We start from the raw sequence: 19,342 nt of genomic DNA on the forward strand, positions 1-19,342 counted from the left end.
ATCGCGTGAGCTTCCATGTTTTTCTAGATATTATGAGCAAATCCATAATTGTCACTTTTCTTGAAAGAATTCTGAAGTTAATCCACTGACGATTATCCTAGGTGGTGTTTTAATAGTATGTTCTAAGTCTTTAATAATGTTTAAATAAAAAATTATATAATACTGCAATTTGCACTGTATTATATCCATAATAGCAGGTACCCTCTAGACCTAAGACGTGAAACAGAGCTGACAAAAGTATTAGTGAAATACTTGAGGGAATTCAAATTAAGCTCACAACTTACCGCTGAATTTTCTGAGATAAACCAGAGACCTTTGGTATGAAAAAATACAATCCTACAGTTTGAAAATTAATCTTAACTAATGCCAAATAAACTGACATGCAATAGATAACTAATGAAAAATATGATGCATTTAAAAACATTAAAAAAGATACAGTTTTCTTATTTAATCACAAAATTGGAGCTGTCACATATAAAGCATTTTAGGAACTAGATGGGAGGTATTGTGGTCTAGCCTTTCAAAGCAACATTCACTCCTTAACTAAGGAGCATTGTTTTGATGTTGTTCCAGGGAACAGAACTGTGTGAGTCAGTGGCTTTGGTTCTGCGTTTATAATGCACATGGTCAATTTCAGCCATGCAGTGGGATACGGTAGCTCTCAAGGGGCCATTGAAGAGATTTACTGTTTTCCAGTATTTTATTTTGGAAAAATTTTCCTAAAAGTTTCCTGTCTACAGAATAATTGCATTACATCTGGCAGAGAATCATGTTTTCAAGATTGGTTCCTGCAAAAGGGCCTTCTTTTTTATAGCTGGGGACATTACAAATAGTTCTTTAACATTTCTGCAGAAAATCTGCCATGAAATATTTTGAAAAGTTGTGGTACAATTGATACTTCATCTCTTCCACTTGAGAAATTATTTGAGCAATGTCATCAGATGATCCAAATCCCAATTTACTTTTAAATGTAAAAATGGAACTAGCATTTAATGAAAATTTTATGGACACCAGGTAAGCAAAATGGAATCTGTAAAATTAAGAAAGTTTAGGTACTTGTTACGGTAACAAAATGAATATATGAAGGCCTTTTTAGAAGAGAAACCTTTATTCAAAAGATTCTGCCATTGTTGTTCAGTTTTCCTTCCAGTTAATTATCAGCTCCTCTGAGGTTCACATCCATAAGCAATGACGTCGCTAACTCTGATTTCTGTTTTCTCTTTATTCCAGAAGCCTCCCGAGCTTTCTGAGGATGATACCCGGCTAAAACACGAGACAGACAACTGTAGTGCCAAAGCCCTGGAATCTATCACCAGCTCTCTTCCCCCAGATCACAAGAACATGGAAATTGAGGTCTCTGTTGCAGAATGTAAGAGTGTTACCGGAATCACCTCGACTCCACATTCCATGGACCACCCCTCCCCTTTCTACTCAACCCCCCACAATGGCCTCCTTGCTGATCACCACGAATCTCTGGATAATGACGTGGCCAGAGAGATCCGATATCTAGACGAGGTGCTGGAGGCCAACTGCTGTGATTCCGCTGTGGACGGAACCTACAACGGCACATCCTCCCCGGAGCCTGGAGCAGCCATCTTGGCCGGAAGCCCAAGCCCGCCCGCCCCCGAGGCTGTCCAGCCGGAAGTCACCGAGAGGGCAGCTGGCAGACAGGCTCCTCCGCACCTGGAGCTCCATCAAAGCGACTCTGACACCATGGCCGAGGGCAGAAGAGCCAACGGCCACCCCGCTGAGCAGCCCCGAGACGTACTGGGGGACAGCCTGCAGGTGCCCGTGAGCCCCAGCTCCTCCACCAGCTCACGATGCTCCTCCCGGGACGGGGAGGTGACGCTCACCACGCTCAAGAAGGAAGCCAAGTTCGAGCTGCGTGCCTTCCACGAGGACAAGAAGCCCTCCAAGCTCTTTGAGGACGACGAGAGTGAGAAAGAACAGTACCGTGTCAGGAAAGTGAGGCCTTCAGAAGAGATGCTGGAGCTGGAAAAGGAGAGGCGGGAACTCATCCGGAGTCAGGCTGTGAAGAAGAACCCTGGTATCGCCGCGAAATGGTGGAACCCTCCGCAGGAGAAGACCATCGAGGAGCAACTGGATGAGGAACATCTGGAGTCGCACAAAAAGTACAAGGAGCGCAAGGAGAGGAGGGCGCAGCAGGAGCAACTGCTGATGCAACAGCAGCAGCAGCAGCAGCAGCCCCCACCGCAGCTCTGCACGGCCCCTGCACTCTCACAGGAGCGTCCCTCTGTGACTGACCACCCAAAGGAGGACATCGTCACGGAGCAGATAGACTTCTCTGCGGCACGCAAACAGTTCCAGCAGATGGAGAATTCCAGGCAGACAGTGGCCAGGGGCCAGAGTACACCCAGGCTCTTCTCCATCAAGCCCTTCTACAAACCTCTGGGGTCCATCAACTCAGACAAGACACTGACCATCTCCAGACCAGCTTCTGTCGGGGCACCTCCTGAAGACTCCTCAGCAGCCAAGGGGCAGAAAGCCCACTGTGCCCCAGAGAGTCAGTCTTCTGGAGGAGGGGGCCAGGGCAGCACAGCTCCCCAGGGAAAGGAAGGGCCGTACAGTGAGCCCTCTAAACGCGGGCCCTTATCCAAACTGTGGGCAGAGGATGGTGAGTTCACGAGCGCTCGGGCCGTCCTCACCGTGGTCAAGGATGACGACCCTGGGATCTTGGATCAGTTTTCAAGGTCAGTCAATGTCTCTTTGACTCAAGAGGAGCTGGACTCTGGTTTGGATGAGCTGTCGGTGAGATCCCAGGATACCACTGTCCTGGAGACCCTGTCCAATGACTTCAGCATGGACAATATCAGTGACAGTGGGGCCTCCAATGAGACAACCAATGCCCTGCAGGAGAATTCACTGGCCGATTTTTCTCTGCCCCAGACTCCCCAGACTGACAACCCCTCAGAGGGCCGAGGAGAAGGGGTCTCCAAGTCATTCAGTGATCATGGTTTCTATTCCCCTTTGTCCACACTGGGAGACTCTGCGTCAGTTGATGACCCCTTGGAATATCAGGCTGGTCTCCTGGTGCAGAATGCCATTCAACAAGCCATCGCCGAGCAAGTAGACAGAGCTGGGTCTGAAACCACCAAGGGCGGAGCAGAACAACAGGGACCTCAAGTAAGTCAAGAGAAAGCTGGCCCCGGGGTTCCCAGCTCAGAGAAGCCTCAGAGCATGTTTGAACCACCTCAGGTGTCCTCCCCTGTTCAAGAGAAAAGGGATGTATTGCCAAAGATTCTGTCTACTGAAGACAGGGCACTCAGGGAAAGGGGGCCCTCCCAGCCACTGCCGGCGGTACAGCCCAGTGGCCCAATAAACATGGAGGAGACCAGACCGGAAGGGAGCTACTTCAGCAAGTACTCGGAAGCGGCTGAGTTAAGAAGCACAGCCTCGCTCCTGGCCACTCAAGAGTCTGATGTAATGGTTGGGCCCTTCAAGCTGAGGTCCAGAAAGCAGCGGACTTTGTCCATGATTGAAGAAGAGATCCGAGCAGCCCAGGAAAGGGAAGAGGAGCTGAAGCGGCAGAGACAAGTCTTGCAGAGTACCCAGAGCCCCAAGGCAAAGAACGCCCCGTCACTGCCCTCCCGAGCGTCGTGCTACAAAACTGCTCCAGGTAAGTGAAGTGTCGCAGGCCAGAGACAGTTGCTGCAGAAATCAGTGTTGTTGATTCCAGCTTACAGTGTTCTGTGTGGAGCCACCTCCGTGCGTGGCTATCTCAGTGTCACGGAGACACTGGTCCGGGGATCCCAGTGTTCAGAGGCACACAATGGGGATGTCAGAGTGTCTTCTGGAAGACCCTTGAGCCTGGATGGTGTTCGCCGTTCCCCAGAAGGTGTAATGGCTCCTTTCTTGTCCTTCTGCTCTGGCCTTCCTGTAATATGGAGAGTTGTTCTCTGTTTATTGTTCTCTCTTGGTTGAGCTAGGCTGTATGTGGTGCCGACCTAGAGTCGGCCATCGTGTGGACTGTGTTGACATCAGTAACTTGACCCTCTGTATCTGCAGTTAAATCAAGCTTATCTGGTTTGGGAATGTCTTCTCCTAACCCCTTCTGGATGCTGAGTCTCTTCCCAGCAATGACAGTTATGGGTTGGTATTGCAGATTGACCCATAGAAGATGTTTCTGTCCATCTTCTGTATAATGGGATTTGTCTTTCCTTAAATCACCATAAAGCAATTACTTTGGAATCAGGGTCATCATATCTATTTGTGTTCTGTGACCCTTTTGGAGAAGTTGAGTTCTCTATGTAAAAGACAAGCCTCTAATCTCCTCCCATTGCTTGGACAGTTCCCTATCTTGAATATTTTGTATAGATGGTTGATGTGAATTTCAGTGATAACTATTGTTGCTACCATTATGGATAACAGTGTGACCAGTAATTTTTATTTCCCATTTGGATATGATGTTACTTGGGGAACCGCACATCCTGCCACAGAGAAGGGCTGCTCAAAGTGTGGTCTGAGCTCATTTATGACTATTCTTGGTCCATGCTAAGATCAGTCCAGACATTGGTAAAGAGTTTGAAAACTCTTGGAGCAATTTATACTGTCTTCAAATCCAAGTGTAGGATTTTGTGTTTTTTTTTAAAGTATTGGTCCATAATGGATAGGGCAGAAAAACTATTCCTTCACTGGAGAGAATTTCAGAAGTGTTGCCTTGCCGTGTAATTACTGTATTTAGCTTGGTCTATTCAGACCTTGGGCTTCCCAGGTCTATTCAGACCTTGGGCTTCCCACGTAGCTCAGTCGATAAAGAATCTGCCTGCAATGCTTGAGACCTGGGTTCGATTCCTGGGTCAGGAAGATCCCCTGGAGAAGGAAATGGCAACCCACTCCAGTATTCTTGCTTGGAAAATCCCAGGGACAGAGGAGGCTGGCAGACTACAGTCCATAGGGTTGCAAGAGTTGTACACGGCTTCGCACTATCTTTCTCCTTTTCTTCTTCTTCCAGACCTTAATCCCATCTTGATTCCTTAATCAAGATCAAATCTATAATGACACAAGTTAACTCTTTCCTTATTAACCTTTAAATTTGAAAACAATGTCGAAGCTAAAGGAAAGTCCCCTAGTGAAGTACCAATATAGTTTTTATTTAGAAATGTTTAAGAGTAAGCTGCCAGCATGATGCTCAATCACCCCCAGTTTTGTAGAATGTCCCTCAGTTTGGGTTTGTCAGATATTTTCAGGTGATTATGTTCGGGTTATGCATCTTGGGTAGGAATAACACAGAACGGATGCTGACTCTCATAGTATTCAATCAGGTAGGGTATCACGTCAGTCTGCCCCATTACAGAGGCAGATGTTAACTCTTTTCACTTAATACTGATTTTGATGGCTTGATTGAAGGAGTGTTTGCCAGGCTTCTACACCGTAAAGTTACTTTTTCTTTTTGTGATTAACAAATACTCTGTGGGGAAATACTTTGGTGCTTTGTATGTGATCTTCATCCCTCTCTATAATAGATGATCTCGTGGATTCCTGTTATATTTAGTAGGTTATAATCCATTTCTGTTGTTATTTTTATCCTTAATTACTCAAATATAGTTCATAGGAGCCCTTTCAAGCTCACTGTAGTGCCCTTTTGACATGTCTCCATTATTTGGGCATATCTTTACTTTCTGGTGCTGCAAAATGTTTCAGTCTCATCTTGTACTTTCCTAACCCTGGAATCAGCCCTTTCGATAAAGAGCATTAGTTCTTGTTAGTGGAGAATGGTGGTATTTTTACTGGTATTTAGAAACCAAGATCTGGGTGCTTGGTGTGCTCACTGCTATTAGATAGGCACTGCTCCCAGGCACTCTCAATAGTCAGAAGTGTATCTTACCTACCTACCTACCTACCTACTGAAAACCCTGATACCTTTAATTTTAATCTAATACCACATGGTTCATTTTCTATCTTTGCAGATTTGTAACCTTCTCCTTGGCAACAAGATACCTGGTTCCTATTATTCTTCATTTATTTGTTATTTGATCAGTTCCCCCCTGTGAAACCAATCTACTGTTTTCCTCACCAAACATCGACTCCAGCGTCACTTTTTAGGTAGCCACTGCTGTCCCCTGCACGTTCCTCACCCATCTTGGACCCCAGCACCCTATATTGGGTCACTCGTCTCCCTGCCTACCTTGCTCTGGCTCCCACACACCACTCTGGGCCACTGTGGCTCCTCCCCCGCTCCTTGCAGAAACCTGTCTCAATCAGCTCCACCTAATGGCTTTTGGACTAAATTGTTCAGGAAGGAAAGGGGAGGGAGCAGGAAGAGGAATAGCATGGTGACTCTCCTGATATGTTTCTTAATTCCTTCAAGTTACAGGGTAATAGGCAACTGAGTGAGTGAGTGAGTGAGGCACAGAAAACTTTCAGGGGAGGTTTTTTTGGTCTCTGCTTAATGGTGACTTGCTGGCTTTCCCTAAAGGTCCTTACTTGTCAAGTTCACTTCAAATTCTTGTGGGCTGGCTTGGCACAGAGATGCAGTTGGGCATTCTATATGATATTCTGGGAAAAGGTTTAGTACCACTGAATTCAGCCCAGTCTGGGGAGCCTACCATCACAAGGGTGTGATTGTAAAGGACCTCCATAAGAGCCTGCAGTCTCACTAATGGAGGAAGTCTTTGCAGGCACCTCAGCAACTTCTGCTCACATGGCAGGCAGATTCCATGGCTCTGATCAGTTACAGCTGTTCCACTTACCTAGAACCTTCTGTACATTGCATATGCTCAGTGGTATTTTCAGTTTTTTCCTCTCCACCTCTTAACTGAACCCCTTACCATCTTGCTTCCATATTTTTCTAGCACACAAACAAAAATTAAGACATTTCAACACTTTTCCTGACCTGCTGTGGTTTGTCAGGCTTCCCACCAGACTTTTAAACAAGACAGAATCCTAAGGTATGCCCCCTGCAGCCCCATATTGATTTCTTTATACTTCCCCCTATGCTCATGTTAATCTCCTCGCCCATATTCCATCCCCACAGGGTTGATCCTGCTCCTTTAGTAAATGGTCAGTCATCCCTGCAGTCTGCTTGGGTCTGTCTGTCACACTGAGCACAGTCATGATAATGACCTGCTTTGCAGCTCATTTCTTCATGTTTATCTCTAGAGCCCTGAAAGAAGATGGCAGGACTTCCCAGAATTACAACATGGACTGAAAGAAACTGAATGCAAAAGGCAATTTTTTTCTATCCATGCCTGGAAATGTTTAGATTATTGTTTGGCCAGCCAGCTTCTTAATTCGTGATCAGGAAGGAGGCTGACACATCACTCTGAGCCGCCAAACTGGACCATTCATGGTGAGGATCAGAACTGTTGGTTCCAGTTTTGGTTTTGTGAATGGAGATGTTGCTGAGTCCCTACTCTACTACTCTATGTTTCATGCCATTAGAGGGGATTCAGCCAGTCCATTGAATGACTCATAGTGACAATTTGATATTAAGTGATGACAAATACACTTTTTAACATCTATAGTAGAAATTAGGCTGGTGACATGTTGGAATCCTAAAATCTTAAGGCAAGGAAAATTCACTGAGAGCCAAAATGTGATAAGGAAAGAGAAGTGCTTTCCAAATATTTCCCCGGGTGTTGAAAAGATACTTGTTATTGCATTTGGTTCTCTTCCCTTTTGAGACTGGAAGATGATGGGATTCTGTTTTCAAAAGTATGTAATCATTTTCAAAGACGAATTATTAGGAGAAATTTTATGGAAATTTAATCTCCTTGGTTCTTATGTAATTTTTTTATTTAAAGCTTTTTTTCTTTTTTAATATGGACCATTTTTCAAGTCTTTTGAATTTGTTACAATATCATTTCTGTGTTGCGGGTCAGGGGTGGGTTGGCCATGAGGCCTATAGAATCTAGCTCCTCAACCGGAGATGGAGCTCCCACCCCCTGCATTGGAAGTCGAAGTCTTAACCACTGGACTGCTAGGAAAGTCCCTCTAATGTGATTTTTAAAGGAAGAAGAGTTTAAATAGAGTTTGTGTGGCATTTGTTCATACAGAAATGAAAAAGGCAGATAAAGTCCCCACCATCAGGGAACTTAGTTCGGTAATAGAAGCAGCCAACAAAGATAGCTGTTTCATCACAGAGGAGCGTGGAGACCTGTGTTAGTGTGGGGCCAGGAAGACCACCTTATGGGGAGGGTCACCAAAGTCTTCCTTTCTCTCGAAACTATCATCTAAGCTTTGAACTGAAGGTGTGGAAGTTTTGTTCAGGGAAAGGGAAAGGATGTTCCAGTCACAAGGAAGGGCCCTTAGAGAGGCCCCAAAGGAAGAACACATTTGAGGTGCTTAAATAAAGTTCGGGTGGGTTAAAGGAAGAGATAGAAAACAAAACAAAAGAAAGTTGATTTGGAGCCAGACAGTGAAGAGCTATGTGAATCACGCTAAAGGTTTTAGATTTTACACTTTATCCTGTGGTCAGTGGGAAGCCAGGGAGGACTTTTCAAAGGGGTGATTATCTCCACACCACTAAAGCTATCCTGCCTTCATCCGGGAATTGATGGATTTTAAAAGTCATTCCGCTCTCCCGAGTCTGTCCTACGGGCTTCTTTTCTACGTAGGTCTAAAGGCCTGCCACCATTTTGACGAGTGCCCTGGGTTATAAGAGAAGCTATGCTCCCAAGATGTGGGTTGGTACTTAGAGAATAAAGGAAGCTCTTCAGCAGGTACTCAACCCCCACACTGCCGTAAAACACCCTTGAGGAATGAGTTTGGGAGGGAAACCCAAACATTTTACTCAAGTTACAATCAAGACCTTTTCAAAATGTGTTTTCATAGGAAGGGTGTCAACAGACAGTTCTCTCTTTAGGCCTGTGTCTATTGTTAGATATCCTGATTACACTTCCCAGTTCTTGGCAGGCTAGAGAACCCAGTTAGTTAGGTGATGATTAGCATAGTTTTTTGAACTAGTTTGCATTTTCATGCCTGGTGTTGAATTGATTTACCAAGTCAGTGCCCAGTAGGACATTCTGGATAGCGGTCAAGGCAAAGATATGAATATTGAGTCCCATAACTTGTCTGTTGAGGTCTTTTAATATGTGGAAAGATGTAATAGTTATACACCTTATAAAAATAAAATTTCCAAGGGTTTTTGACTTCTGTGGTCAGTTTGAATTAAGATTGCATGTGTGATTACATTATGTTATTATAAAGTTTTTGGACTGGGTACTTTTCTTTTCCCTTCATTATCTTCCACTGTCACAAAAAAAATGTCCTAGGTGGAAAAAAGTATTTATATCAGCACAGTATTCACACAGCAGAGCTTGGTGGCCTTGTTCCACGATAAACAGCTGGATTAGGTTGAGTCTCACTTGTTGCTGTTCAGTTGTGAAGTCATGTCTCTTTGCAACCCTATAGACTGCAGTGCTCCAGGCTTCCCTGTGCATCACTATCTCCTGGAGTTGCTCAAATTCATGTCCATTGGGTTGGTGATGCTATCTAACTGTCTCATCCTCTGCCACCCTCTCTTCTCCTGCTCTCAATGTTTCCAAGCATGAGTCTTTTCCAATGAGTTGACTGTACACATCAGGTGGCCAGAGTATTGGAGCTTCAGCATCAGTCCTTCCACTGAATATTCAGGGTTGATTTCCTTTAGGATTGACTCCTTTGATCTCCTTGTATGAGTCTCACTTGAGATGCCCCCAGTCCTCCACAGAGTAGAAGACCTTGTGTGTGTGACTGATGGAAGTATTCCCCTGCCCAGGTCCAGCTAAGAGAGGGCTGTCCTTCAGGAGTGCCTAGGATTTCCCTGTCCTGCTGGCAAGTACAAATTGTGCCGCTTCCAGGGGCCCAGCTGACTGTGTAAAGGTTCTTTTTTTGTTTTGTTTTACAATTTTGTTTATTTGACCATGCCACAAGGCATATGGGATCTTAACTCCCCAACCAGGGATCAATCCCATGTTCTCTGCAGTGGAAGTGCCTTATCCACTGGACTTCCAGGGAAGTCCTTGTGTAAAGGTTCTACAGCTGAATGTGGTGTCCTACAGACAGTTATATCTACCAACATGTTCCCTGAACATTCGCTGGTGACACAAGCCTAATCATGGTAGCTACAACTCACCAAGACCTTAACGTTGAGTACTACTCTAATTCCTTCATACACAGTTTACACCTTTTCATTTTCACATTTAATCTCCCCAACAGCCCTCCAAGATAGAATCCAAATTATCCAAACTCTTGAGAGTATATTCCATATTTTTCCAGATATAGTCCACATTTTTCTTATGTTAGAAAGGCCATAAAGTGTATGTACCATTACTTAGAAAAGCCGTTCAATGCATGTAATAGTATTTAACATACCCAGTAAGGTCCAGGGCAACACCTGTCATCAAATTCGATTTCTGTTGTGAAACTTAGGAAGAGTTAGTTCTATTAAGTGGAATCAGTAAAGACCAAGAAGAAGCTCATGCTGGTTCACATCAGGGTTTGTTGCCAAAGAAGTTATGATAAAAATTTTTTGGGGGTGGGGTGGGGCCGGGGAGGGGGTTGGAATTGTCGCTTAAGAGATCATTAACCTGTGGTATTATTCTGTTTTCAGTAACAAAGCCCAGAGAGATTAGGCCAATTGCCTGAGGTCACCCAGCTAGCAAGTGGAAAAGCCAGGTTCAAGCTCAGGCTTGTTTGACTTCAGAGGCCATAGTCTTTGTACACTTCTTGTCCTCTGCTGGACCTGCTCGTCTGCTTCTGAGGTCTATGAGGTGCATAGTAACAGTCCCTCTCTCCACTCAAGTCTCCCTCTACCCTCTCCCCAGTCTCAGGGCTAACCCCTGCTTTCTCTGGGTCCTCCTCCCTCTCCTTTTTGGAGCCATGATTGCTCTGGAGTCCTCTGCTCCCAGTGGTCTAGGTGGATGAATTTTCTTGCAGAGGCCATGAGACAGTGCTACCCTAGTGAGCTAGGATGGTTCCTTTGTGCTTTCAGAACTTAATTCCAGTGCTTCAAATTACAGTAGGGAAAACTTCTGGTTCTGTCCCAAGATCTAAGCAGATGGCCTAGGGACTAACATCATCCTCGTCAGCCATCTAGCCTGGCTGCTCTTGTGAGTTCTTCCTGAATGTTTATGCCCAGGAGGAAACTTGGTCATTCACTCCAGAGAGAGGCTCATTGTCTGAAAGGAACAGGCACTCAAGCAAGGAATCTGTTTCTTAATCTGAGGATGAGGGGGAAAAGTGTTCACTCCATTGCCTGAACACTTCTGGCAAAGTGGGGCCAGAGCTGACCAAATTCATTTACTAGTGTTCGTTGAACACCATGTCTGCTCTCTGCTTTTGTTCTCTTTTGCTCTTTAAGATAAGATAGTTCCTTCTGCCTTGAACCAGAAACTCCTTGTATTTTTTGTATCTGAACCCAGCAAATAGGTTCATTAAAAAAAAAAATGCATGCCATTTGGGAAGGAATTGGTGAGAAAGTTTAGATCAAAATAGTTTGGCAAGGGATGAAGGTATGTGGTGAAATCAGGACTTCTCAAGTTACAGAATTCAAAGTTCTTTTTGGACATTGCCTTCAGTGGTTTAAAAAGGCCACTGCCATGGTTAAACCCATCAGCCTTACTTCTGAGAAGATACAGACTCTGGTCTTTGTTCTGTGACAAGCCTATGATCATGTATTCTGGATTATAGAACTTTGGAAAAGAGCAACACTTCCCAGCACTCCCTTCTGCAGCAGGTTCTGCCATCATCGCTGATTGTGCTGGGTCTTCTGGTATACCCAGGGTTGTCTGGGTTGTCACCTGCCTTGCTGGGGACACCTCGTGGTGGTCCTTTTCCTGAGTCTGGCTACTCTGTGCTCCAAGTTAGGAGAGCTGCTTCCAAAGATTCAGACTCAGTCACATGCAAATCAATATGCAGTCATGAGCTGAGAATGCAGAGATGAATCAAAGGACCTAATTCTTGTAAAACTCCTGCTCTAATTAATGCCTCATCAGAAATGTGAGCTAGATTTCATCTAAACCAGGCCCGGGAGCAAGATAGCCGTCATGACGGTTAGCTTTTAGGGCAGGATATGACACTTTCATACTAACTATGGAGACTTGCCATGTGCTTCCCTAGGGAGACTGGTATTTCAGATCCAATTCATCTTTGTGAATAAACTATTTACTTACAGGGTGGAGGACCATGGACGGTCATGGGAAGTGTGTGCAGGACAGGCCATTAGAGCCCTGGGGAATACATCCATATCACCTGTAATGGTATTTTATTTCTCATGGCCTTGGTAAACATCAAAGGTTTCCCCAAAAGTTGTATGCTTTTGACATCACAGTGTTCTCAGTCCATCTTTTATTTCTCATTACTCAAATATAAATTCATACTAAAGATGGGCAAGGAGAATTATGTGCTTAAATGTGACAGTCATTTCTCTGGATTCATTTCTAAAGGTTAAATCCTGATTCTGCTTCTTGTTAGCTGTGTAACTTACTTACTTCACTTCTCTAAATCTCAGTTTCTTCACCAGTAAAATGGGAATAAAATAGCATCAGCCTCATCAATAAGTTCATACAGTCAGCGCACAAAAGGCTTCCCTTCAGGGTTATTATTATTTTTGTTGTTATTGCAGTTTTTGTTATGTTTTAGGAAAAGACTTAGAAAACTTTTAGCAGAGTTACTTAAGAGTTATTCAGTAGCTATTGGGAGCCTGACATAAATGGCACAGCTTGCTTTATAAAATTGCATTCTAGTCCTGAGAAGTATTCATGGTTATTTCCTTAGATTTAGTTTCTCTCATAACATCTGAGTTCACAATTAGCTTTCAGTAGTCACCTGTGATTTCAAAAAACAAAGGCCATTATTAAGCATATTGGGTGAGAATGAAATTACAAATCACCATGAAAATATTTTCTTTTAGTGGGTGGTTGTCTTCTTCATAGAGCCAGGCTCACCATGTTGGTAGAAATGTGTTTAACCAAAAGATCTTGGCCCAGGATTCACTACTTACCATGATTTTCATTCTTACTGGTTTAGTTAAATTTTTTTCTTTTTTTGGTCTTAAACTATATTTGCCCTGGAGATACAAAACTCTTTCCTTCTCCAGTTTTCCTTTTCCAGCTCCGTTCAGAGAAATGACAACTCATCCCAACGCATCCCTCCTTACCCTGAAGTAGTAATATTTGGAAGTTTCTGAGACTTGTGTCAGCAGGTAGGGATATTTCTCATTTCTCATTTCTGAGCTAGACTTATAGTGTGAAGATTCATATCATCACATTCTCCCACTCCTGGGGCCTTCAAAGGAGGAGATGAAAGGAGCAAGGGTGTGTGGGTCACAGCTGGAACCATACAAGCCAGTGGGATCCAACAAGCAGGATATTCCCTTGTACTGGGAGGAAATGGATTGCAAAACCTAAGTCTGGACTCCTTTCTTTCTGGTGATCTGTGAGTCGTTTAGATGTTTGCAAGCGCACCCCAAGGCTCCGTGAAGAAAGGAGATCATTGAAGGAGGCTTGGGCCAAGGCATGTTATTTGGTGGGCGTCTTTGTTCGGTTTGGTTTTTAAATAAGAGTGGGTGATGGCTTTCTCTTTTCTTTTGAGAAATGTAGAAACAAAGGATCTTTTTAAGACATTAGACGCCATGTATATAGAATATGATACTCACCAGAAAGCTAATGTTTGACCGAAATAATTTTCTAAACTTTAGGACTCCACCCTCTTGGCTTCATAGAAGTTAGTCCTGAAGTTAGTTCCTGAAGAGGGAGGGTGTGGGCCGTCAGAAAAGGCAGCACCTGTGTACCCAGGACATGCAGCCTCCACTCTGGTTCCCTTGAGTGGGAGGAACTGTGGGGTTTTCTCTCTTCCCCCATCAGCACAGGGAAATCCATCTTGTTTGGAAAAGCCAGAAGCAAGTCAAGGCGTGGCTCACTCTCTCCGGACCAGAAAGTGTCTTAACTATTTATAATAAACAGGAAACCCAAATTCATGGTTCCTGGTTTTTTCTTCCACCCATCATGGGAGACAGCATTTATGAATTGGGAATGAAATTCTGCTGCCCCCTCTGCTCCTCAGTCTGCCTCTCATGTCATGCAGACAAGACCAGTGCTTCTCTGAGGCCTCCAGGAGGGGTTAGCCCAGGGGTTCCCCTGGGCCTGTGCTAGCTGGTGAGACACAAGAAAGTCTGGATCTGCCTACTCCATGAAGTTTAAAGCCTCAACTTTATCTACTCTTCTTAGCATGAGTAGTAATACCTAAAGGAAAAAAATTCTGGCTTGTTGTATAATTTAAAATTAATTCATGCTTATTGCAGAAAAAATTTAGAGAACAAAGGATAAAGGTAAAAGTGATTTGTAATCCTAACCACTACATGTCTAATTATTCTCATGCACTTACGTGCATGGAAGATAACATTAGGTCTGTATGTGTGTTAGTCTACTATTGCTGTAGCAAATCACAAATATAGTGACTTAACAGGGCTTCCCAGGTAGCACTAGTGGTAAAGAATCCACCTGCCAATGCTGGAGATGCAAGAGATGGTTTTCAGTCCCTGGGTCTGGAATATGCCCTGGAGTAGGAAATAGCAACTTGCTGCAGTATTCTTGCCTGGAAAATTCCATGATCAGAGGAGCTTGGCAGGCTACTGTCCATGGGGCCACAGAGAGTCAGACATGACTGAGCACAGCACAGCACATGATGACTTAACACACATTTATTATCTTACAGTTCTCGAGGTCAGAAATCTGAAATGTGTCAGCTGTGGACTGAATTTTGCCCCCCTCAAGTTGTGAGGGCCTAAACCCTGATGTGATGGTAGTTGGAGACAGGGCCCTTATGAATAATTAGAGTTAGATGAGGTCATGAGGGTGAGGCCACTCATGATGGTATTAGTGCCCTTATACAGAAAGACCAGAGAGCCCCTTCTCTCGCTGTGATGTGTGGTCACGGCAGGAGGGTTAGCCATCTGCACGATAGGAGGGAGACTGTCCCTAGAACCTGAGCATGCTGGCACCTGTGCTGATCTCACACTTCCAGCCTCCAGAAGGATGAGAAAATCATTTCTGCTGTTAAAGCCACAAAATCTGGGGTATTTGATTTTAGCATTTCAAACAGATTAAAATATAGTCATTCTAGGGTACAGTTAAGATGTTGGTGGGGCTGTGTTCCTTCCAGAGGCTCTTAGGGAGGACCATTTCCCTCCCTTTTCCAGTTCTGCAGGCTGCCTGCATTCCTTGGCTTGTGACCTCTTCCTTCATCTTCAAAGTTAACCGCATAGCATCTTCAGATCCTGCTCTCTGATCCTCCTCATCTCTTTTATGAGGACTCTTGTGATTACATTTCACCAAACTGGATAATCTAGAATAGTCTTCCATCTCAAAGTCCTTAACTTAATCACACCTTCAAAGTCCTTTTGCCATGTAAAGTAATATATTCACAAGTTTGGGAAATTAGGGCTTGGGTATGCTTGTGGAAGCCTTTATTCTGCCCACCATAGACTGTTCATCTTACCCTGATTTAGCTTTTACTATGTGTCATGTGTGCACTTTTTTTTTTAACTTTTACACAGTTAATAAGTAATGAGCTAGGATTTAAACCAGGCAGTCGAGCTCTAGAGCCTGCACACTTCAACCCCTGCAATATTTCTGCGTTTGTAATCTGCTTTTTCTCTTAATGTATTTTGAGTATCTTCCCATGACTCTAACTATTCCTTTAAATTTGGGAGACTAAAACATGATTTATTATGGCTAAATAATACACCAACATCTGAATAAGCCATAACTAATTTAACCCTTGTCCCATAGTCAGATGCTTTTGTTGTTCCACATATGTAATTATAAACAAAGAAACAGTAATAAAAGTTCTTATACATAAGCTTTGTGCCTATACTTAATTATTAGCTGAACCTGTGCCTACAATTGGTGGTTAATGGTTACCTAGTATAGAATGGTAATTTCCCAAACTGGTAATTTCCCAAACTTGAGATGTTAATAGGGTTTCCATGAAATGAGGTTCTCTAATTAAATAAATTTGAGAAGTGCTGTACACCCATCCTTAAACTAGAGATTCACAATCATATTAGCACTAAAACTTCGGAGAAGTCCTCTGGTAAAGAAAGTCTATCTTGTTTTATCTTTAAAACTTTCTTTAGTCGAGTATGTCTCAAATTTATTTGACCAATGATTTTTTGACTGTCTGCAGCATTGAGTACTATCTTACAAAGCTAAGGTAATAGGACATGATTTTAGAAACACAGCTTTGGCATCATCCTGCCAAGTGAAGCTGCTTATCCTCAAACACCTTTAAATGCTTAAATCTAAAATCACTCTAGATGGAATAGTTTGGACAAAATCAAGTGTAGGATGTAAACTTGAGAACATTTTCTACCCTCCACTCCGAATTGCAATCTAGCTTTGTTCTTTTGGTTCCTATGTCAGTCGTGAAACTCACATTACCCCTGCTCTGTAAATGTCAGGTAGCAGCTCTTGGCCAAGACCAACACAGGCCTGCCCTGAGGTCTACGTGACACCCCAGGGATGCCAACTGGGCTCCTTTAAGGGAAATGTTTTGTAGAGTATTCTGCCCAGGTATGAAACTAGATAACGGGATGTTTATCGTTGAAATAGAGGACACTTCCAGCTACTGTCAGCTGTTCAGTCCTTCCCAGCTGAACAGACTGAGAACAAGTTTTGGTGAGACAAGTGGAGATGGAACCTGAGGGTAGCGGAATCTGGGTACATGCCAGCAAACACCAGAGATAACCATCACTGTTTGAAGATCCTGATGAATTGTGTCCTAAGGGCCAGGGAATTTCAAGAGGCTCCCCAGGGCTGTAGACAGGGATGAGAGAGACTTCTCGGGCCTCTACCGCAAATTACTTGCATCACTTGTTTACTTGTTTGTGTCATGAGGCCCAAACGGTGGTGTCTGCAGTGTCTACTGCTGGGGGATGAGCATGAGACATTTTTCACCATCCTGATCAAGGGGAAAAGGGACTTCCTTGGTGGCTCGGTGGTAAAGAATCTCCTGCCAGTGCAGGAGGCATGGGTTCGATCCCTGGTCTGGGAAGATCCCCTGAAGGAAATGGCAACCCATTGTAGTATTGTTGCCTGGAGAACCCTATGAACAGAGGAGCCTGGTTTACTACAGTCCATGGGGTCCCAAAGAGTCGGACATGACTTAGCAACTGAACGACAACAAATCAAGGGGAAAACTTGATTGAGCTGCAAACTAGGTTTTTGATGACCTGTGTGATTCCTAAGATGGTGTGAGAATTCCAGGCTTAGTTGGAACCATACTGGAGGCAGGGTGGTTGGAGATCACAGCAGAGAAGCCCCACCAAGCTGACTTCCCCCGATATCAACCAGACCAGAGGTCTGAGGGTGGAGTGCAGTGTCTTCTTTCTCTGGGGACCTGTGACTGCTTCTCCTGAGGCTCAGACGTAAGCCTGGTTATCTGAAACCTGTTGTCTCCCAGGCGTCCCAGCCACCTTCTCTGGAAGCCGCCACTGCAGACCTGCTAAGGCAGTCTTTGGTTCCTGTTACCCATGTGTCCTCTAGTGGTTGTAACTGGTAAAACTGGCTTCCTGGATGGATTTGCTGGAATACTAAGAAATGAACCGGAGAAGGCAATGGCACCCCACTCCAGTACTCTTGCCTGGAAAGTCCCATGGATGGAGGAGCAGGAAATGGCTTTAATGTTTAATAGCTGACCACTTCTCTGTAGTAACTTTTCACCTTCTGTTACTCTCTTTCAGCACACACCCAATTACATAGTTTAGCAACAGTCGACACAATTTGGATTCCAGACCTAACCTTGACTGTTGCTAGCTAATATAATTTGGACTGATGTTAAGCATCTGAGCCTCCAGGGTCTAAACTGTTCAGAGATGTCATGACATCCCCCCTGATTACTATACATCCCAGGGTTGTTTTAAGGGTCAAATGACACGAAGAAACCTATCATTGAAATGCTGTATAAATGTGTTTGCTGTTACTCCAAAGCTGTTCTTGTCTGTGGTTCTGTAGACCACAATTGTTTTATTTCATGTGCTTTGGTGAAGACATTTAAACTCTTTGCTCAGATTCTGTATTGGGAATTCTGTCCCAGTCCACAAGTTATTTAATTAGTGGCTGCTATGTGTATTTCAATGGACTTACTGGTTCATTCAGCAGCCATGAACTCCTGCCTGTGCCAGATGCTGCAGTTGGTGCTGGGATCCTGCAGTGACCAGGGCAGACAAGGTCCTGCTCTAGAGAGTATATATTCAGATGAGTTAGGGGAATTCTTAGCCTCCGACTGAACTGATTCCTATCTTCAGGTGACTTTATAGCTTAACTGAGAAGAAAAGTTTAAACAACCAGATATGACACAAGTCAATGTGTGAAAAAGGTTTTACAGAAGTATAAACAAAGTGTTATGAGTCAGGGGTCCTACTGTGGTATGTGTGAAGGGGTGAAGTTTGAGGCAGTGAATACAGACTGTCTTTCTCGGAGTTTAGTACTGGAGGAATGTCTAGTAGGAGATGATTGGGACCTCTTGAGAGGTCAGTTGGAAAGTGACCAACCTGATCTTTTGGTATCTGTTTCTAGTTTTAAAAGAGTTGCAAAATTTTTATGCAAAATTTCCTAGAAAATTGCTCATTCTTACTCCATAGACATAATTATTCTTTGAGATTCCAAATAAATAATGACTAGACTCATTGGATGCTTACTGTTCTAAAGATTAACTTTATAAATATTAATTTGGTTCTTGTACCAACCGTATGAAGTAGGTACTTCTATCAACATGCCAGTTTTATAGATTAGGAAACAGATAGAAAAACTTAAAAAAACTAAACAAGTAACTTGCCCAAGGTATTTTGCTGCTAAGTAATGAATTCAAACCCAAGCACACTGGCTCTAGAACTGTGTGCTGGCCACTGGGCTGTATTATTTCTCAAAGCTTCATTATAAAAGTCAATCAAAATTTTTAGAAATACATACTAAGTATTCCAGAATTATATTGCCTGAGGTCTGAGATTGCTTCAAATATTTTCGTACAGAGGGGTGGGAGGAAGACAGGCAGGTAGCATAGATGAAACAGGAGTGGTAAAATCTTGATAATGTTAATATAATTGACAAGTCCATTGGCATCATGATAGCATTTCCTAATTTTCATAATAAAAAATAGAAACCATTTCCAGAGGATTTCAAGACCTTCAAATATTTGTACCCTTACTGTTAATATCAAAAGACTTTTTACCAATGATCTGGGTAATTGAGATCAAAGCAATGAGTTTCATTAAGTTACTAATTTAACGGTGCCAATGTATTAAAATCATTTCCTACATAATTGCCAAATGGGCTGGTCATATACTTTTTTTTAAAACCAGTAAAGGTTGATCTTCTTGCCAAATATATTTGATAGAATAGCA

General features: G+C 43.5%; 1 protein-coding gene across 11 annotated transcripts in view; it reads left to right on the plus strand.

Annotated features, from left to right (window-relative positions):
• PALM2AKAP2 (PALM2 and AKAP2 fusion) overlaps positions 1–19,342 on the plus strand; it is a 515,120-nt gene that overhangs the window by 479,277 nt on the left and 16,501 nt on the right. For all 11 annotated transcript variants that reach the window (XM_025279197.3, XM_045165161.1, XM_044940414.2 and 8 more), the window contains one exon: positions 1,231–3,637. In XM_025279197.3, coding sequence (XP_025134982.2) covers positions 1,231–3,637 — 2,407 coding nt within the window. The remainder of the gene's footprint in view (positions 1–1,230; positions 3,638–19,342) is intronic.

This window comes from Bubalus bubalis, chromosome 3 (genome assembly GCF_019923935.1).
Source record: "Bubalus bubalis isolate 160015118507 breed Murrah chromosome 3, NDDB_SH_1, whole genome shotgun sequence".
Classification (NCBI taxonomy): Eukaryota; Metazoa; Chordata; class Mammalia; order Artiodactyla; family Bovidae; genus Bubalus; species Bubalus bubalis.